Consider the following 19,572-nt stretch of genomic DNA (forward strand, 5'->3'; position numbering starts at 1 on the left):
CGGGTGTTTCTGCCGAGTTGCTTGAGGAGACACTTTTGTATGCAACGCTGAAACGTGACACCGGCATTCCTCAAGCCGAACATCATGGTCAGGTAGCAGAAGGCTCCGAATGGTGTGATGAAAGCGGTCTTCAGCCTATCGGCCAGGTTCAGCTTGGTCTGATGGTATCCTGAGTACACATCCAAAAAACTCAGCAGCTCGCATCCGACTGTGGATTCTATCACTTGGTCGATTCTTGGCAAAGCAAAGGGATCTTTGGGGCAAGCTTTGTTGAGGCTAGTATAATCGATACACATGCGCCATTGTTTATTCTTCTTCAGCACAAGAGCTGGGTTGGCCAACCATTCTGGGAAGAATACTTCCATGATGAAGTCGGCTGCTAGAAGTCGGGCTATCTCTTCTCCAACAACTCTTCTCTTTTCTTCTAACAGACGGCGCAAGGGCTGCCTGACCGGCTTGACGTCAGGTCAGACATGTAGCTTGTGCTCGGCGAAATCCGTCGGAACACCCGGCATGTCTTTGGGAGACCATGCAAAGATGTCCTGATTCTCAAGGAGGAAATTGACGAGCTCGCTTTCCTATTTGCTGTCAAGGTTTGCCCCAATGACAGCGTGCCTCTCCGGGTGCTCCGGGTCCAAGGGTATCTTCTTTGTTTCCTTTGCCGGCTTGAACGAGCCCTCAACTTCCGACTCCTTGGGGTTGGGTGACACTTCCGGCTGCTTGGCTGGCATCGCCACAACCCGGTCAAGGAGCCGCTTTTCAGCTGCAATCACAAGGGACTCAGCTAGCCGGCTGTTGTCTGCAGCGCAGGAGGACGACTTCTTGTAATCTTCGACTATGGTCAGGATTCCCTTGGTAGTGGGCATCTTCATCTTGAGGTAAGCATAGTGGGGGACCACCATGAACTTGGCCAGAGCAGGCCGGCCAAGTAGCGCATGATAAGGGCTCTCAAGGTCCACCATCTCAAACCAAATTGACTCTCGGCGGAAGTGATTTTTGTCCCTGAAGAGAACATCAATTTGGGTCTTGCCGATTGGTGAGCAGGAAAGGCCAGGAACTATGCCATGGAATACAGTCCGACTGGGCTGAAGCTGCTTCTGCTTGATTCCCAACTTCTCCATTGGGTCATGGTACAGGATGTTGATGCTGCTGCCGCCATCTATCAGGACTCGGGAGAAACGAGTTGCCCTCCTCTCTGTTGCGAAAATGGCGTCTAAGACCAGGGCATAAGAACCAGGAGAGGGCATCACCTCCGGGTGGTCAGCCCTACTCCAACTGATAGGCTTCTCAGACCAATGTATGAACTCTGGGGTCCCTGACGCCACTGCATGCACTTCTTTCTGGTGTTGCCATCTGTCGCGCCTGTCGTCGCCCACGCTGGTGAACACGACGTAGGCTCCATGCTCCACAAGATACTCATCTTGTATGGCGCCGACTGGCCGAACCGCCTCCTGCTGGGGCGGAGGAGGCGGCGGGCCGGCAGGCGGTGGAGGTAGGAGTTCATCTCCCTTGGTGATTCGCGTGAGCCAATGGCACTTCCGAGTGGTGTGGTTGGACGGCTTCGCGCCGCTGTGGAACTTGCAGGGTGCATCAAGAGTTTGCTCGTACGAGAAAGCGGGCAACCAATAGGGCTTGCCGCCCTTTTGACGCTTGGGTGGAGGTTGCCCTTCCGGCTGCTGGTCCTCGACTGTCGCCACCTGCCGAATGGTGGAAGCCGGCTGCGTCTTGTGCTTGTTGTCGCTTGGTTGCTGTCGCTGACTGGTGTCACCACCCGGGGTCCGAGGAGCCTGAGGAGCTACCTTGCCGGATGCACCGACTTGGATCTCCGCCTTCATGGAGGAATCGGCCGTGGCGTATTTGTCAGCGATGATCAGCAGCTCGTCGAGAGTCATCGGCTCGTTGCAGAGGAGTCAGTGCTTGAGAAGGGTGCCCTCTCGGCACCCGGCGTTGGCACCCGGCGGTGAAGTATTCAATGGCATGCACCTCGTGCACGCCTTCGTAGGAGTTGCGCAGCTCGGCCCAGCGCGTGAGATAGTCGCGAGTTGATTCTCTGGGCCCTTGGACGCACAAGGAGAGCTGGCAGGGCTTGGAAGGCCTCTTGTACATGCTGGTGAAGTTGCGGACGAAGGCTTCGGTGAAATCAACCCAGCTGTTGATGCTGCGGGGCTTCAGGTTGTTCAGCCACGTCTGGGTTGTGCCCTGGAGCATGAGCGGGACATACTTCACAGCAACGCGTTTGTTGCTGTTCGCTATGCCGACGGCCATGGAGTAGTCGACCAGCCAGTCCTCCGGCTTCACGGAGCCGGTGTACTTGGGCGTATCTCTTGGGAGGGTAAACCCTCGGGGGAAAGGCTCATCTCGGATTCGGGGGCCGAAACAAGGAGGACCCAACGCGTCTTTTTCTTCTAGCGCCAGGGAACGATTGAGGCGGTCGATTCGATGGCGGGCGTCATTCTCCCCGACTCCTTTCCGGCGGCCAAGGCGGTCGCCGAGTGTCAGGTGCGTGACAGGCGGCGGAGTGGGTACCTTTCTCCCTGAGGCTGAGGAGGAGGTGGATCGCCTCACCGCTCCACGGCTCGGGGGCGGCCTTCTGCGTCACGCTCGATGGAGAGATGAGTCCGACTGCAGCTCGCAGCTGGCTCGTTGCCTTTTCTACTGCGGACGCCACCAGTTGGTGTCCGAGATGTAGCGTTGTGATCCTGACGAAGGGGCGACTCGTCATTCCGCCGGATGGGCACTTCGTCGCGGCAGCCAGCTTCTTGCTGCTCGGCGGCCGCATCAAGGAGCTGCTGGACGCGCTCCGTCATGTGGCGACGCTCGTCGCCCTTGTACTTGTCCAGCTCATCTGCCACCGCCTGGGTAGCTCGTATGTTTTTCGTAGGCATGGCGTAGACGGGACGATCCATCCTGAACATGCTGGCCATGGTCGCGCCACGCTGCCGGATCGAGCCGATGCAGCTAGGCCCCTCAGGGGCCGGCGTTCCACCGACGGCTCGGTCCATCTCGCGCCGGTAGGCTTCCAGGAGGCGTCGCATGCTGGCCAGTCGGTTGGCGCTTTCGATGAGCTGGACGTGGCGTGCTTCCAGCGTCTCAGCGTCTGCATCTCCCGGGATGGGCGCTGACAAGTCTCGCAGCGCCGCATCGAGTGGGTCTCGAACGCCTCCGTCCGAGTGCTCACCACTGTTGATGACAAGCACCTCCGTGGCGGTGCTCCCGCCACTGTGCTCGCGAGGAGGCGGGTCGTCATAGACCACCATGTTGGTGGGGAACGCATCAAGCGACACCGTGTCAGAGTCGACGATCATCGGGTCGGTGGAGCCAATAGACTCCAAGTCCACAGCGGGCTCGCTGGTGATGTGGAGCTGGTCAAGGAGGCTGACGAGATGGTTCTCAGGGCAGTCGGTGCCTGCGTCAGATGCAAGCTCGTCGGAGAGACTGATCTTGCCAACGAGGTCGGAGAGGCAACTTGCTGCGCAGGTGATCTCCGCGCCGCGCAGCGCGTCAAAGCTGATGCCGTCGGGCGTGCTGGGCTGGCTGCGCACGCCAGGAAGGAACAAGGTTCCCATCTAGAACAGGTCTCCAGATGACGGTGCACCTCGCCCCACGGTGGGCGCCAAATGTCGGGGGTTGGGTGCGACATATGCCAAATGATGGCTTATCATGGTGGGAGCGAGTAGAACATCGCCGGTGCCTGGAAGCGGGATGAGGCGTAGACACGAACGCCGGCGCACTCTACCCAGGTTTGGGGCTCTCCTTGGAGATAACACCCCTAGTCGTCCTCTACGGGGTCTCCGCATGATCACTAAGGCACTAGTGAGTACAATGTGCTCCTCGAGCTGTGTGCTAGAGGTTGAAGGAGGCAGGACTAGCTCTCTTCTTCCTCTAGGTATAAGTCTAGTTCTAACAGGTTGGGAACCCTTTGCATGGGTGCCCTGGGGGCTTTATATAGGCCTACCCCTAGGGGTACAATGGTAACTTGGTCGGTTGTAGGACCCGGCCGTCAGCGCCTCTGGTCGCCGGCTTCTCTGCCGGCAGCTGGGGCCCGCCGCCTGGTGGGCCCCTCCAACTGGTTTGGTACAGAGCCGACAGGCCGCTTCCGCTGCTGGCGGGTCTGGTTGGTGGCTGATCACTGTAGCCATGATGCTAATGATGCAGGCTTGGTTGGGCAAGGCATGGCTACAGTCCCGCCGCCTGGCGGGAGATCACTGTAGCCTCGCCGTGTCTTGTCTGGTTAATGGCGCTCAGGGCTCGAGGGAAGATCCAGCTGCCCGCCAGGAGCCGGATCCCCTTGGATCCGACTGGCCGGGCTTGGCCGCCCTCCGGGCCCTTGCTGCCTGGTAGGGCCCGCCGCCTGCAAGTCGTACGGACAGGCCGTCGTGGGAGCAGGCCCTGCCTCACAGGGATGACGTCGAGGGTGGGATAGCAATAGTGCCTCATCGTGCGGAGATCTCCGCCTGTACGGGGCACTGTGGCCAAGCCAAACCCGAGATTCGGGGGCGAGGGACTTCACTGTAGCCTCATCCTGTCTTGTCCTCTTGATGAGGGGCGCAGACTCTGAGGGCGCTGGGTGGCTGCCTGCTAGAAGACGGCCTCTACGGAGGCCGTCTGCTAGGAGTCGACCTGTCTTGGTGTCGTTTGCTGGTGCTCGGCCGTCTTCGAGCAGCCAGCCGGCCACCGAAAGGCGGCGCTTCATTCTGGAGTCTCGTGGGGTGAAGCCGGCCCAAAGTCTTGAAAGGCTCAGGGACTCGGGTTAGGCTACCCGTGGCCCATTACTCCGACATGGGTGTTTTTACATATGGTTTTTACAGGCCATCCCCTTTGGGGAGGGCTAGGGGAGCAGGAGTCTATAAAGAGGCTACAAAAGAGTTTAGAAAGGAAACTTGCTTTTCCCCAACTCTATGAGTTAAAATGGAGAGATCTACTTTTAATCTTGAGATCCAGGATTCTTTCGTAGGTGTTATTCCTCTAAAGAGCTTATTGTTTCTTTCTTTCTAGATGCTCCAAGATGCCTGTAAGAAGATTGCCATGAACAATGGCTTGTTCCAGGACATTTTTGCTAGGTTGATCCAATCTAATCTTGTGCCTTGTGTATTCCAGCAAATGCCAAGGTCTGACCAACAGTTTTTGTTAAAGGAGCATTCAAAGAAGAGGTGCTCCACAGTTTCTTCCAAATTGGACTCACAAAGGAGGCAGGTATAATCGTTACCAATGTTGTAGTGCCTTTGCTTCAACATGTTTCTGGAATTAAGCCTGTTAGACAGTAAGAGCCAGCCGAACACCTTGATTTTCATGGTTGCTTTAGATTTCCATAGCCAATTATAAGCCTGATGGGCCCGAACATCCTTGAAGTAAAAGTTGTAATACTTGCTGGCCGAGTACATCTCAGTCCCCCATGTGAGGATCCACTTCTCAGCAACATATTGGCTGTCCTGCAGTTGAATGTCTAGGACCAGTCGTTGAAGATATCTTGTCTCTGCATGCGCGTGCACCGAGAGCGGAAGGTGAAAGGTTTCTCCTAGTCTCGTGGTACCCAAGAAATCTTTGACCGAGAGATCCTCCTGGATAGCGAACGAGAAGGCCCGCGGGTGTGTTTCCGATAGAATATCATCAAGCCATAAATCTTTCCAGAAAAGAATATCCTTGCCCGTGTGCACTTGAGCTTTAGTAATCCCTCGATAGATCCGCATGAGTTTTGTTACATCTCGCCACCAGAAGGAGCCGCAAGGGTCAGATGCATTAGGGATCTTGTTACTATAGTATGTGTTCCATATTAGCTCAACCCAAGGCAGGTCCCATCGATTGTAGAATTTATGGAGGTATTTAAGTAAGGGCCATTTACATTTGTGCCCCTAACTCGAACCCATTACTCAGATTTGCCCCTAATTTCGAAGCATGCTCAAATTTGCCCCTACATTTTTATCATAGAGGTATTTAAGTAACGGCATAGAAGGACATATATGTAGGGGCAAATTTGAGCACGCTTCGAAATTAGGGGCAAATCTCAGTAGTGGGTTCGAGTTAGGGGCAAAAATGTAAATGGCCCATGATAAAAATGTAAATGTATGATATAAAAATTATCTCGTTAGAAACTTCTTTCACATATGATTTCGATGGTATGCTTTGTGTTACATGCATGTCATATGTCATTGTGCTAACCCGTGGTCAAAGATAACCTTGAAAAATGTATTAGACCCTATATAAGTGGACGGAGGGAGTAGCTCAAGTGTTCTTAGTGATCACGTTTTCCGGATCTTTGGATATCGTTAAGTGTAACGATATTCCTAAAACAACATTGAGATTATGACATTGGAAGAACGATCATATTGAATCGACCTAAACTTGTTTGTTATGAATTGAGATAATATCGTCTGTAATCAATTGTAATAACATGGAGTGTTAACGTGTGATTTTGCTCCTTAGACCATGAGAGTATCGTGGTCGCTTCTTACCGTATGGTGGGTTTTGGGGTTGCTCAAATGCCAGCTATAACACGGTAATCATAACAACAACTTACATATTAATCGGAAAGTTTGACAGGTGCTTGGATAGCTCAAGAATGGGATTTGCTCCTCCAACGACGGAGAGACATTCTTAGGGCCCTCTTGGTGTGATGGCATCGATCGTCGTCTAGCCAAACATAGGTGACTTCGTCACGGGATGTCGAAACACAATAACGAGAAAGAAGAAGAAAACCGGTAATGAGGGTTTCAGTATAGTGAGCATGGTGATGACTCAAGAGGATATCGATGCATCCCGGGTTTTGTGAAGTATCGTGAAGCAAAGGGAACATCACATGATAACCATAGGTTCACTCGAATATCATTTGTGTGATCATAGGGATCGATATGGACGTCCATGATCCCGATGTCGGTCATTGAACAAACGGTTTCATTCATGTCTATGGATTACAGAACCTATAGGGTCACAAGCTTAAGGCAATCACGATCTGTTGAGTGTTAGTAGGATGGGATTGATGAGAATATATTTGTGAAATTGTTTCATTTATATTCGGAATATATTCGTGGAAGCGTATCCCGGGTCGATTCCTACGGCCAACCTTGCCGACGCGTGCAAGTTGTTCCATGAAATGCCACTGCCGACGCTGACGGTCGACGACCCTGACTAGGCCGCTTTCATGGAGAGCGTCATCTTCGGGGGCCGTGGTGAGGCCTTCAACTTTGACGGTCAAGGCCATGCTTTCGATCCCGACGCAACCCAAAGCCAGGACGGTCGCGGCCAGTATGGTGATGACCTATTCGGTGGCCATGATGAAGATGAGATCGATGACCATGGAAACTCATGGCATGAAGATAATGACATGTATTGTGAAGATGAGGAAGAAGAGATCGACATTGCGGCGGAGCCATTGGTGTTTATCGATGAGTTCATCCAAAGGGTCGAGGCACAAAGGAGGCAAAGCATTCATACGGGATTATACACCCAAGAGGAGGACACTTTGATTTGCAAGAGTTGATGGAGATAGGCCAAGATCCCACGAAAGGTGCCCGGCAAAAAGGATGTCTTTTGGACGAAAGTTCACAAAACCTTTCATGAGCGAAGGAAGTTTGCCCCATACCAATTTGTGAGCACCCGTGGCATCAACTCGATCCAAAAGAGATGCGGGTTCATTCAACAAGAGCGCAACAAGTATTGTCCCACGCTTGAGAGCGTCCAAACCCGTCCCGTGAGTGGCCTAGGCGTTGGTGACTTGATATGAATCAGAGAGGAAGGCTTGGTTCATGAATGGGCAGAAAGAGATGTTCGCCCAAGACGGCCTGGCTTTGTTGCCGACGTAAAGAACTTGTTCATTTTGAAGTTTGGCTACTGTGTCGGTCACTAGCTTAGCTTTGTTGGCGGCGTTAAACTGGGGGATGACCATTTTGAAGTTTGGCTACTGTGTCGGTCACTAGCTTAGCTTTGTTGGCGGCGTTAAACTGGGGGATGACCATTTTGTAGGCCGTTGGCTTTGTTGCCGACCGGCATGAACCACAACCGCTGGCGTGACTATGGCCGCTAGCATTATCTACATCTTTGTTGCTTTGAGAAAATTGCATGCAGCCAAACAAGATGTGGCCGGCCACATTCAGAAATCCGGGCAGACACCATCCATTGTCATTCCCAAACAAACAAAATCCAAACAAAACAAACATCCTTTTAATGCCATCCCTAAACGAACAAAATCCAAACAAAACAGACATCCTTTTGGTGCCATCCGCGAAAGGACAAAATCCAAACAAAACATACATCCTTTTGGGCTTGTGCGTCTAAAGAGAAAGATCAAAGTATTGTCCTGGGTCTGGGGAGACAAACACTGAGGCTGTTGCCTGCAAAACCCGCTTGATTTATTATGCAAGAAAGAATAAAAAGAGAAGGCTTTCAATCTCAAACTTTTGAGATACGGGGTCTAAAAGATATGATTACAGGATCCAGAACATGTATCGTTTACTCTTACTGACAGTAGGTATTTAATACTCCCTCCGTCCCAAAATAAGTATCTCAACTTTAGTATAAAGTTGTACTCCCAGTGTCAATAACATTCCTATATTATGGGACGGAGGGAGTACTAAACTTGAGACACTTATTTTGGGACAGAGGTAGTACACATCCTCATCCCATCATCCTCATCCTATCAGTGCAACATTGAGGACAAAAACCATCTTTTGTGTGACCAACCAGAAGAAGGTTCCAAGCCGGGTCATCAGTTTTCAGGTCTTCGAACTCACATTGCAAACTTAAGCTTTCTCCAGTCTCCTCTGAAGAGCTAGCTGCGAGCTTGAGCTTGCTGTCCCGGGGTATCACTGCAACCAATAAAATAAAACTAAAACAACTTAGATATGTACACCATCTGAACATCTCACTATGTTGTTTGCGACAAGTATTGACACATAAGATGAACAGCAAAACCACATGCAATGGTTTTGCTGTGCAAAAAAGAGGTAGAAACAGCATTGGATTGGGGTACCCTGATCAAGAGAATTCTTTCACCCTAAATATCAATGTAGACATAGGGGGCTGGCCGTAATCTGCTGCAGACCAGCGGCATGGGGCTGTGTGCTCAGATGGCACAGGACTAGAGGCAGCGAGAGGGCGGCCGACTGAAGAAACATGGGAGTCCTGACAATAGTCCAGGTGGAATGATGTCGGATGAGGCATGTGAGGATTAAGAAAACAGTTGGAGGGGATGTCACCAGAATCAAGAGGAAGACAGACACATGAGGGTGCCAACGGGGCTAATACTACAGGAATTTTACCTAATGAAAATTCCTGTGCAGGGAGAATGGCTTTTCACTGGCCCAATACCGAGTTACACGATATAAAATACAAGCACTATCTAGAACAAAAGTATTCTAACAGAAAAAGGCAAAGATGTGACCAGATTGACCCAAACTAACCCAACGAAACACATTCTAAATCTTTTACCAACAGAAAAGTATGTGTTAAAGGTCTGTACATATAATCTAAAAGGTACAAGACATTTGCACTGATATAAAATTAGAGGACCAATCAGTATCCAGTTTTATGCTTTAGAAGAGCAATCACAATAGTGTGGTTTCTAGAGTTTTGCTTCAGAATAGCACACTAAACTAGTAGCAAAAGAAGGCTGCGTGCTGAATCAAGAACTACCACGTGTATAGATAGTGAACAGTCTCGTGAAAAGCAAAAGTTCCAACAAGGAAAAAATGGTAAGACTCTGGAGGACAACTTGACGGCAGAAGGAGCAAGATATTATTATTTATAATATAGTATAAAGTTTAGTGCACCTACACAACTGGAGCAGCTAAAACTCAAAACACTTGAACAGCCTAAGAGAAGATTGATGACAGCAAATATATTAAATGCCTCAATTAATTAATATTGCTATACCAAAGCAGCACAACGCAACCTCAAAAGGCAGCAAAATTAGAAATTTTGGGACAAGAGAAAAGCAATAGATAGAAAATAACACAGGGCAAACAGCCCTGATAAATAGAGCGGTATGTGTCCAGAAGTCCTTGTGCTGAGAATTGCTAATGAAGGGGGGAACTCTCCAAAGAGACCCATAGAGAGAGCAGACAGTGGAAACTACTCCCGCCGTCCCAAAAAGCATGTCTTACATTATGTATCTAGACACGTTTTAGAGTTAGATACATCTGTATCTCGACAAATCGAAGAAAAGCTTTTCGGGACGGAGGTAATAGATATTAAGCATGCAGAAGTCTCACAGTTCAATTAGCCTCACAACCAGGCAGGATATGTATTGCATCATATTTAAGATAAATAGGCAAAGACACCAGTGTTACACTACCATATCCAACAGAAAGCTAAGCAAACACAACCATGTTGTATCGATACGTAATTACAAGGGACACCATTTGAATATTAAGAGAGCTTACCTGTTGGCCTTACAAGGTATTTGGAGAAGACAGTTGGAAGTAGGGGCACATTAGAAAAGAAGATTTGGTGAGCCTCCATGGGTTTTTTCTCATTCACGCACGCAGCATTGTAGGGCTGCTGATTGACATGTTTAGTAGATGTCTGCAGATCTTCCTGGTTCATGTCAACCATGATCATCCACGGCTGTCCAGAAAGTTCCTCTTTACTCAACAGGCAGCATAGGGCGTCCGGATTGTTCGCACAGACGAATGGGAACTCGGGAAGACAGCGAGGTATGTCCAGAGCATGGAAACCATCTTGCGCCCAGAGAAGATCCAGGTTGATCCCCCAATGAATCTTCCACTTGAACTTGCTACCATCCCCGATATCCAAAGTCCATACTGTGATCTTTTGGAGAGGCTGCTGTTGCCCTTGGCTTCTCTCAAGACCCGGACACCAGCCATCAATGCGGACAAAGTGCATCATGCCTTGGCTGACGGACACACGTCGGAATCTCGCCGCTAAGCATTTTGCCATCTGTGCCTTCTTAGAGTTCTCTTTTCCTCCAAGGAAAGGCATGATCTGTAGCTTCTCACAGTACCCATCTTCTCCAGGGAAAGGCACGAAGTGGAGCACCGGGGACTCTAAATTGGAGAAGTCGCATAGCAGTACACCGCTCAAGTAGTCGACACAGCAGAGGAACCTGCGGCCAAAAGCAAGCACCTCCTTAGTTGACCACAGGATGGGGAACTGGGTATTGCTCTCGTCTTGCGGCTGGGGGGCAGGCTTCTCGAGGAAGTGTTTCCACTCTTTGGTCTTGGAATTGAAGACGCAGAGCTCGACAAACATGGAATAATTTTCAGGGCCCTTCTTTTTCTGGTAGACCTTGAGGTCGGAAACGATGTAGCTGTTGTCCGGGAGGCGGAGGATGCCTGTGGTGAATTTTGACATCAGAAACGGCCTTACCATGGGCTCAGTGTACAGAGGGAGCTGATCCACCCAGGGGGTACGACCAGCTGTGTAGACGAACAGATCTGACGGCAAGTCGTAGGGCTGGCTTGGGATGGAGATTTCGAAGAGGACGAGGTCCTCGTCAGTTGCCCGGACGTAGGGATACGCGGGCAGGCGGGAGGGGCCCACGGGTTCGACTGAGCCTTCCCGCGGCCACTCGAGATCGAGGTAAGAGACCTCTGGAGGATCCGAGAGGGCGAAGGACAAGCAGCAGCGGTGGCCGGTGGCCGTGACGACTTCAACGGCGGTCTTCTTCTTATTGGCCGCCTCACGTGCAGCGTCTAGGTCGGCATGGCTGTGGGTGCGGCCGAAGCGATCCAGCATCACCCAATCGGGGAATACGATGGTCTTCTCCTCTGGCTCTGGCGCGACTTCGGTGGCCATGGCGGTCTCCTCCTCCGACTCTCGCGCAACTATGGTGGCTAAGAACATCTCCTCCTCCGACCCTGGCGCGACTCCGGTGGGCATGGCGATCGGATCGGGAATTTAGCAGCCGCCGCCTCCACAACCCTAACCCTAGGTTGTTCTTCTTTTGGCGGCGCGGGCGGAGGAGGGGAGTATAGCTGGCCAAACGGGCCAGGATAGTTGGGCCGGCCCGGTAGCACGGCCGGCACGGCACGGGCCTGGCACGGCACGGCACGTGCTAAACGGGCCGGGTCCGGCACGCGGCACGCCATGGGCCGTGCCTGGGCCTGAAGGGCGAGCACGCGGGCCGGCACGGCATGGCCCGATTAACTTTTTTATATTTTTTTATGTATCCTAATATGGGCCAACAGGTAAAAATAGGCTAAAAAACGCTCAATGCGCAAAATAGGAGGTAGATTAGTGGGCCTGGCGTGCCGGTGGGCCGGCCCGATTAGCATACGGGCCGTGCCTGGGCTGCAGGCTGCAGCACGCGGGCTGGCACGGCACGACCCGTATAATAATCGTGCCTAGGCGGGCCGGGCCGTGCCAGGCACGATTAGGATGGGACGTGCCGTGCCGGGCCGGGCCGGCCCGTTTGGCCAGCTATAGAGGGGAGGGGAGGGCGCTGCTGCAGCGTCTCGCCTTTTAGCGCGAGCCGTGAGGTAATGGGCCAGCCCAACGCGGGACGCCCTGAATGGGCCGCCTCACTCACTGCTGTTTGGTTCCGCACATCGTACACGTTGGTGACTACTACGGGAGCCCTACCGCAGGGGCTATTTATCGCATTAAGCGAGTCGTAATGATCTCTTGCGTTGATGTGAACTGTGTCACAGGGATCGAACCCAGGTCTTCAGGGTTCTCACCAGCCTAGCTAACCACTCCTTTTTTCTTGCGGCGGAAATTTGGGCAGCTTTATTCAACGTCAACCGCCCCGGCATCATCTGCCAGCGCAGCTCACCACTCCGCCCACTTCAAGTTACTGGTTTAGTAGTAGGATCGCGATGAGGCGACCGAACCGGTATTCTCCATTTTTTTTCTTTTACTCTTTTCGGTTTCTTTTGTTTCATTTTTCTTCTCCATTTTTTTCATTCTTTCTTCTTTCTTTCCAGATTTTTTTCATTAATTCCATTTTATTTTGTTTCATTTATTTCTTATTCTCCGGCTTTTTCATTCTTTTCTTTTTTATTATTCATTTTTTGTTTGTTTTTCTTTTTACTTCATTTTTTGTTTTTTTATTTATTTTTCTTTTGTGTTTATGTTTATTTTTGTTTTCACTCTACATTTTCGTGGGTTATGAGATTTTAGGTCTAGTAGGTGAGTATGATGACTATTATATAGGTGGATAAAATAATCTTTAATTAATCTTCAAAATTTTGGATTTAGTTAGGTGATTGTGATACTTGACCAAATTTCACTGTGGATTATGAAATTTTAGGTCGATTTAGGTAGGCGATTGTGATCTTGAGGAGATGGTCAAACAGGTGTTAGCACACCGTCTGCAGGTGGAGCACCGAGCCAGCGAACAGAAGTGGCCCAGCAAGGCCGGCCCAGGAGGGAGCGACGACCGTGCCATAAGTTCACGGGTCCCCAGTGGGTTTCCTACCTGTTCGACCCTAGCAGCGTACCCACCTACTGATAAGAGAGGACGCAGCAGGTGGGGAGGGCATCCCGGCTAGGATCAGGCGGCGGCGGTGTGTGTGTGTGTGTCTCTCTCTCTGTAATCCTGATCCCCTCCTCGTCTCCTTCCTCCAGTGTGCTGCTACCTGATTGAGATCACCATAATTGAGAGGAGAAGAACTAGTGTGTTCCTACCACGTGGTATCAGTCGCCATCTCACCCCTTTTCCGCGCGCTAGAGACGCGCAAGCAGACCGCCGATCGTCACGACTTCTCACCACCATGGATCCGGCCCTCAAGTCCTACCTCGACAAGCTCACGGAGACCTTAACGAAGGCTAATGAGGACACCCGAGCTGACATCAAGGACCTCTCAGCGCGGATCGACTCCCAGTCCGCGTAGGTGGATGCGCTTACGGCATGGAAACCAGACCTCGAGTCCCGTCTCTCCAAGCTTCAGGAGACGGTGGGCATGCTCTAGAGCGAGCGGCTGCCCACGCCGAACGCGATAGATGGTGGATCAAAGGGGGTGGATCTCTCCGATCCGCCGCTCCACAGCATGGTCCACGGGCCCGCTGGCCGCGGCGAGTCGCATCAACTACGGGGCGGGTCGTCGGCGGGCGGCATCCCGTCGGCGGCCTCTCCGGCCAATGGTACGCTGAGCTTTCACAACCCTCCCCTGTTCCCCGTGGTAGACACCTCCATCACACCTGGTTCTGCTTCGGCCCTTGTTCATACTGGACTGGGTCCAAATTCCCCACCTCTTGCGTTTCCCCAATTCTCGGGTGAAAATCCCAAAATCTGGAGAACCATGTGTGAACAGTATTTCTCTATGTTTCAAATTCCAGAGCACTATTTTGTTCCCATGTCTACATTACACTTCACGGGTCCTGCGGTCATCTGGCTGCAGTCGATCCAGGGGAAACTGAGCACGCTAGATTGGGAGTCTTTCTGTAATTTGCTATGTGCACGATTCGGTCGCGATAAGCATCAGCTACTTGTCCGCCAATTTTACTCCCTTCGTCAAACTAGCTCTGTATCTGACTACATTGAGCAATTTCAGAACCTTATGAACCATCTCATTTCTTATTCTGATGCGGTACACCCACTGTATTTCTTGATGAGGTTTATCGAGGGCCTGCGCACCAACATCCGTGCGGTGGTGATGGTGCAGCGACCCAAGGATCTGGACACCGCTTGTGCCCTGGCGATTCTGCAAGAGGAAGTCGCAGAGGGACAAAAGGGACCCTAGTACAGCAACCATGAAGGGGCACCCTATCTGGGGAGGACTCGCTCAACGGGTCCTCTGTCGTTGCCCCCTCCTCCAACACGGGCGCCAGCTATCTCCCTAGCAGCAGATGATCGCCGCAACACTGAAGCCGCCCCGCGCGGGGAGTGATCAATCCAAAATCACAGCCCTGCGTAACTTTCGTCGAGCCAAAGGGCTGTGTTTCAAGGGTGGAGAGAGATGGGGTCATGATCACGTATGCCCGTCGATAGTTAAACTGCACATGATCGAGGAAATGTTCAGCCTGTTCAGTTTGGACGCTCAAGGAGAAGAGACAGTGGCCAATGCACAGCAGCAGGGGCAGACAGCTACAGGGGAGCAAGTGTGGTAGCTCTCTATCAACGCCTTGTCTGGAACTGAAGCACCCAGTTGCTTACAATTACATGGCTGGCTCCAGGGGCGTGAAGTCCTTATGCTGGTGGACTCTAGTAGTTCAGCCTCGTTCGTGTCTCAACATTTGGCATCTCATCTACAAGGGGTACAATCTATGCCCAAGTCTGTCAAAGTTGCTGTAGCCAATGGGTCAGAAATGCGGTGCACTCAGGAAGTGCTAGGCTGCTCTTGGTTTGCCCAGGGTCATGTGTTTTCAACCAATTTTAGTTGCTGCCTTTGGGATCTTATGATGTCATATTGGGGATGGATTGGCTGGAGTATCACAACCCCATGCTCATCGATTGGGCGAAACGGTGCATGCAAATCGAACATGACGGATTCACGGTTGTATTGCAGGGGGTTACATCTCAAGCACACAAGTGTGAAACTCTGAATACGGTGCAGCTAGCAAGTATGGAAAAACAAGAAGCGGTGGCCTATGCAGTGCACATTTGTTATGCTCAAGATTCTGACATTGTCACCGATCTCAAGTGTACTGAACTTCCACCAGAGATTGTGCAAGTGTTGTTAGATTATGAGGATGTATTCCTGGAGCCGACCGGATTGCCACCACGGCGCGAATGTGATCACACCATCCCCTTGATGCAAGGCGCCCAGCCGGTCAACATACGAGCGTACAGACACAAGCCAGAATTGAAGACAGAAGTTGAAAGGCAAGTCGCTAAAATATTGAAGGCTGGTATCATTCAAAAGAGCAGCAGCCCATTCTCCTCTCCTATTATTCTGGTCAAGAAGAAGGACGGTACCTGGTGCATGTGTGTTGATTATCGGAGGCTGAATGCGATGACTATCATCAGCAAGTACCCCGTGCCTATCATTGAGGATATTTTGGATGAGCTGGCAGGGGCGTGTTGGTTCTCCAAGCTTGATTTGCGCTCCGGCTATCACCAAATCAGATTGGCAGAAGGGGAGGAATACAAAACAACATTTCAACCACACTCGGGCCATTTCAAATTCAAAGTGGTGCCATGTGGTCTCGGGGGAGCACCTCCAACATTTTTGGCGGCTATGAATGTGACGCTGCATCCAGTCCTACAGGTCTGCGCAATGGTTTTTTTTTGACGATATCCTAGTCTTCAGTCGGTCCTTTGTCTTGCACTTGCAGCACCTGAGGCAAGTGCTAGCTCTCCTCCGAAGGGACCAGTGGTATGTGAAGACGTCCAAATGTGCCTTTGCTCAACAGGAAATCAAATACCTCGGTCACACCATTTTTGCAAAAGGGGTCTCGACAGATTCAGACAAGATTCAGCAAGTAACTGTGTGGCCGGTACCAACATCTGTCAAGGAGGTTCGAGCTTTTCTAGGATTGGCCAGATACTACTGACGATTTGTTCGGCAATTTGGCATGCTGGCTCGTCCACTCACCAACCTTTTGCGCAAAAATACACCATTTCAGTGGACAGAGGCCACCCAATCAGCCTTCGACGCTCTCAAAACATCACTGACGACAGCACCAACACTAGCACTCCCAGAATTCACAAAACCGTTCACAATCGAGACTGACGCCTGCGAGTATGGAGTGGGAGCTGTTTTGCAACAAGATGGGCACCCGATAGCGTACCTCATCAAAGCATTGGGCCCACGAACTAAGGGGTTGTCCACTTATGAGAAGGAGTACCTGGCCATTGTCTTGGCCGTCGAGCAATGGCGTCCATACCTGCAGTTTGGCGAATTTGTGGTTAAGACAGACCAACGCAGCTTAGTCCACTTGGAAGAACAACACCTTCACACCTCGTGGTAACAAAAAGCTTTCACAAAGCTGTTAGGGCTCCAATATCGGATCTGCTATCGCAAGGGTACAGAAAACAGTGTTGCTGATGCTCTATCGAGACGACCTGTTGAGAATTCTGCTCACCTCCATGCCATTTCAGTGTGTCAGCCAACCTGGCTTCAGGAAATTGTCAAAGGGTACGACAGCGATCCCAAGACACAACAACTCATCACTCAGCTCGTCGTGGCACTGATTGCTGATGGCAAGTTCACTCTGACCAAGGGTATTGTAAGATTCAAAGGGCGTGTATGGCTAGGCAACAACACAAAACTCCAGCAGCAGATCATGCGAGCTTTACATGACAGCGCTGTAGGGGGACACTCCGGGTTTCCAGCCACCTATCACAGAATCAAGCACTTGTTTGCCTGGCCGGGTATGAAGCATCATGTCATGCCCAATATGCGACCCTATCCAAAAGGAACTCGAAGGTCCCACCAAGGATAGACCCACATATTGAAACGCTTTTGCAAGGTGGATATCATTACATCAACATTACATAATAGATGGGGATACATACATAAGGCATACAATGCCACACGAATACAACAATACATCATACATAAGATCAACATCCGACTACGGATGAAACACAAACAGAAACTCAAACGACATCCACCTTGCTAGCCCAGGCTACCGACCTGGAATCTATCCCCTGATCGAAGAAGAAGCAGAAGAATAACTCAACGCAAGCAAGCATCGCTCTCGCGTCATGATCATCGCAAAACATGTACCTGCAACTGTTGTTGTAGTAATATGTGAGCCACGAGGACTCAGCAATCCCATTACCATGGGTATCAAGACTAGCAAAGCTTAATGGTAAAGGAAGGGGTAAAGTGGTGAGGGTGCAGCAGTGACTAAGCAAGATATGGTGGCTAACATACGCAAATAAGAGCGAGAAGAGAACAAGTAGAACGGTTATGAAGCTAGCAATGATCAAGAAGTGATCCTGAACTCCTACTTACGTCAAACATAACCCAGAAACCGTGTTCACTTCCCGGACTCCGCCGAGAAGAGACCATCACGGCTACACACGCGGTTGATGCATTTTAATTCGGATCAGGTGTCAAGTTGTCTACAACCGGACATTAACAAATTCCCATCTGCCTATAACCGCAGGCACGGCTTTCAAAAGATTATACCCTGCAGGGGTGTCCCAACTTAGCCCATGACAAGCTCTCGCGATCAACAAAGGAATAGACCTTCTCCCAGGAAGACCCGATCAGACTCGGAATCCCGGTTTACAAGACATTTCAACAATGGTAAAACAAGACCAGCAAGACCACCCGATGCGCCGACATCCTGATAGGAGCTGCACATATCTCATTCTCAGGGCAACACCGGATGAGCAATCCGTACAACTAAAACCAGACCTCAAGTTTCCTTGAGGGGGCGCTGCAAAGGGCTCTAGTTCGGACCAACACTTAGACAAGCACTGGCCCGGGGGGGGCTAAAATAAAGATGACCCTCGGGATGCGCGACTCCCAAGGGAAAAAGGGCTAGGTGAGGCAAATGGTAAAACCAATGTTGGGCCTTGCTGGAGGAGTTTTATTCAAAGCGAACTGTCAAAGGGGTCCCATAAATCACCCGACCACGTAAGGAACGCAAAATCCGGGAACATAACACCGGTATGATGGAAACTAGGGCGGCAAGAGTGGAACAAAACACTAGGAAAAAGGCCGAGTCTTCCACCCTTTACCAAATATATAGATGCATTAATAATATAAGAGATATTGTGATATCCCAACCAAAATCCTGTCCACCATGGAGAAATCTTCAACTTCACCTGCAACTAGCAACACTATAAGAGTGCTGAGCAAAAGCGGTAACATAGCCACGCAACGGTTTGCATAGGAAAGGTGTCAAAGGTTAGAGGTTCATGGCAATATGGGATGGCTTGATAAACAGGTAATAGGTAGCGCAGCAAAGCGAAAGAACGAAACAACTAGCATAGCAATGATAGTAGTGAGATCCAGGGTAGCGGTCATCTTGCCTGAAATCCCGCTAGGAAGAAGGACGAGTCCATGAAGAAGATGAATGGATGAAGCCGAACCAAGCGTAGACGAACGAATCCTCACGATCGCAACGAAATAGGAACTATCGAGAAGAAGCACACAACATGGTAAACACACCACTCATAGACAAGACATGATGCACAACAAGCATGATGCATGACAAGACTACATGAAGCTACTCATGGCAAGAGATGATGCAAATAAGAGCAACACACTAAGGCAAGTTTAATTGAGGCCGGGAACAACATATAACAATTCCGGTAAGTCCTCATATGCAAATTTCGAAGTTGGTCCAGATCTGAATAAACCTTATGTTCAAGTTGTTAAACAGCAAGTTAAGATGCACAAAGATGATCTACACGAGATTCTAGTCAAGTTACATATAAAGTTCATTTAGTTCGGAGCTACGGCCTAGAAGATATGAGCAAAACAAGTTAAACATGGCATTGATGCAAAATGCACCCAAACATCAAGCAAACACCTCAAAACATGGATGCAATAAGATAATATGAAACTACATGCAAAATCAAGCAAGTTTCATATAGAGCACACTCAAAACGGAGCAACGGTTCAACACACACACACTATACAAGTTTAAAGGACAAGCTGTCCAAAACAGCGACTAGGCATATTGCAAGCATCAAAACAATATGCTACAGCACCCCAACATAATAACAAAAGGCATGGGCACGATGTACAAGTAAAGCACAACAAAACATGAACA

The 19,572-nt window shown here is 50.4% G+C and overlaps 1 protein-coding gene across 1 annotated transcript; it reads right to left on the reverse strand.

Annotated features, from left to right (window-relative positions):
• Nucleotides 1-8,379: 8,379 nt before the first annotated feature.
• On the reverse strand, nucleotides 8,380-11,867 carry LOC123117123 (uncharacterized). Its single transcript, XM_044537954.1, has 2 exons — nucleotides 10,374-11,867; nucleotides 8,380-8,798 (listed from the first exon to the last, which is right to left on the reverse strand). Exons 1-2 carry the CDS (start codon nucleotides 11,830-11,832, stop codon nucleotides 8,608-8,610), a joined length of 1,650 nt encoding a protein of 549 aa, XP_044393889.1. The 5' UTR covers nucleotides 11,833-11,867; the 3' UTR covers nucleotides 8,380-8,607.
• Between the last annotated feature and the right edge of the window lie 7,705 nt (nucleotides 11,868-19,572).

Source organism: Triticum aestivum, chromosome 5B (genome assembly GCF_018294505.1).
Source record: "Triticum aestivum cultivar Chinese Spring chromosome 5B, IWGSC CS RefSeq v2.1, whole genome shotgun sequence".
NCBI lineage: Eukaryota > Viridiplantae > Streptophyta > Magnoliopsida > Poales > Poaceae > Triticum > Triticum aestivum.

Excerpts from the sequence above, each read along its gene's own strand:
- LOC123117123 (XM_044537954.1), bottom strand. The coding sequence starts at position 11,832 with ATGCCCACCGGAGTCGCGCCAGGGTCGGAGGAGGAGATGTTCTTAGCC. Across the intron at positions 8,799-10,373 it reads ATACCTTGTAAGGCCAACAG|TGATACCCCGGGACAGCAAG; the intron begins GTAAGCTCTCTT and ends TATTGGTTGCAG.